General features: G+C 52.1%; 1 protein-coding gene across 1 annotated transcript; it reads right to left on the bottom strand.

The window, feature by feature from the left end:
* On the bottom strand, nt 1-946 carry PPTG_07988 (hypothetical protein). The gene has a single exon (XM_008902358.1). The coding sequence runs from the start codon at nt 781-783 to the stop codon at nt 145-147; it is 639 nt and encodes a 212-aa protein (XP_008900606.1). The 5' UTR covers nt 784-946; the 3' UTR covers nt 1-144.
* Between the last annotated feature and the right edge of the window lie 227 nt (nt 947-1,173).

Genomic DNA, 1,173 nt, shown 5'->3' on the forward strand with positions numbered 1-1,173 from the left:
AAACACTCGGCGAGTCCAAAGCATTTAACGACATATTAGTCAACAGGTTTGTTATCTTTCATAAAAAGAGGTTGGGGAGTTCACTATCCACTACGAGCTTTGGAAAGTTCTTTCCAGCTCGCCAAGATCGAAACTGTAGTCCGCCTACGCGTCCATAGCTTTGGACACGGCTTCGGGCAGGCACTGGCTGTAGAAGGTGTCGGACTCGCGGCAAAGTGCGCCCTTGGGGCATGAAGCCTTCCAAAGGCCGCGGATCTCCTGGCCAGCGCATTGGTCGTACAGATCAGCTTCCTTCTTCATGCAGTTGCCAGACCACTCGCTATCCTCAACGCACTGCAGACCAGACGCGCAGCTCTTCGTGCCATCCTCGAACTTGCAGCGTTCATTGAGCGCCACCTTCTCCTCCCCCTCCTCCTCTTTGCGGTGGTTAGGCATCTTGATTTTTTCACGGTCGGTCTTCTTCTGGCACTTGCTGTATTGGTCCGAGATGAGAACGCACTTGAGGTTGCTGCCACTGCAGGGCACAGACCAGGGGCCAGCGGTGCCCTTGCCACCGCACTGGTCGTTGAGTCCCGGGTTCTTCTTCATGCACCAGCCAAAGTGCTTCTCCTTCATCTGGCAGAACATGCCAGTGTCGCACTTGACGGCCTTGTTCTCCCATTCACACTGCTGGTACAGTCCCGCCTTCTCGGTCAGGATGTGGACACGCAGGTGCAGCGAAGCGTCCGCAGCGGGGGAGGCGGCTAGGCCCAACAGAGCAGCGACGAACACGGAGAGTTTCATGGTGCCAGCGAGGATACTTTTGGTGTTAGATGGTCAAATGCAGAATGGACGGTACGCTATCAGCGGCGGCAAGCGTCATGCTGCATGGACGAGTTCGAGAGGCACGCTAGCAGCCATGCAGCTGAGTTGCTGGTCACTTTGTCCTATGAGTCAAGGAAGTACGCCAAAACTGTAATCGAGTCTGATACGGACTTACTCTCACGGGTTATGACTGATACGAGAGCTTTTACACAATCAGAAAGAAAATCAACAATAGGATCCTATAGGGTATTAACTGTAGAAGGCTTTTGCAAATCATGATATTTATGTTTCTAAACCTCGATTAAACTTCGTGTACGTGGTTAGAAATGGATACGTTTCTATGAACTTCAACTTGTCATTTGAGCGTGG

Source organism: Phytophthora parasitica (genome assembly GCF_000247585.1).
Source record: "Phytophthora parasitica INRA-310 unplaced genomic scaffold supercont2.13, whole genome shotgun sequence".
Taxonomy (NCBI): Eukaryota; Oomycota; class Peronosporomycetes; order Peronosporales; family Peronosporaceae; genus Phytophthora; species Phytophthora nicotianae.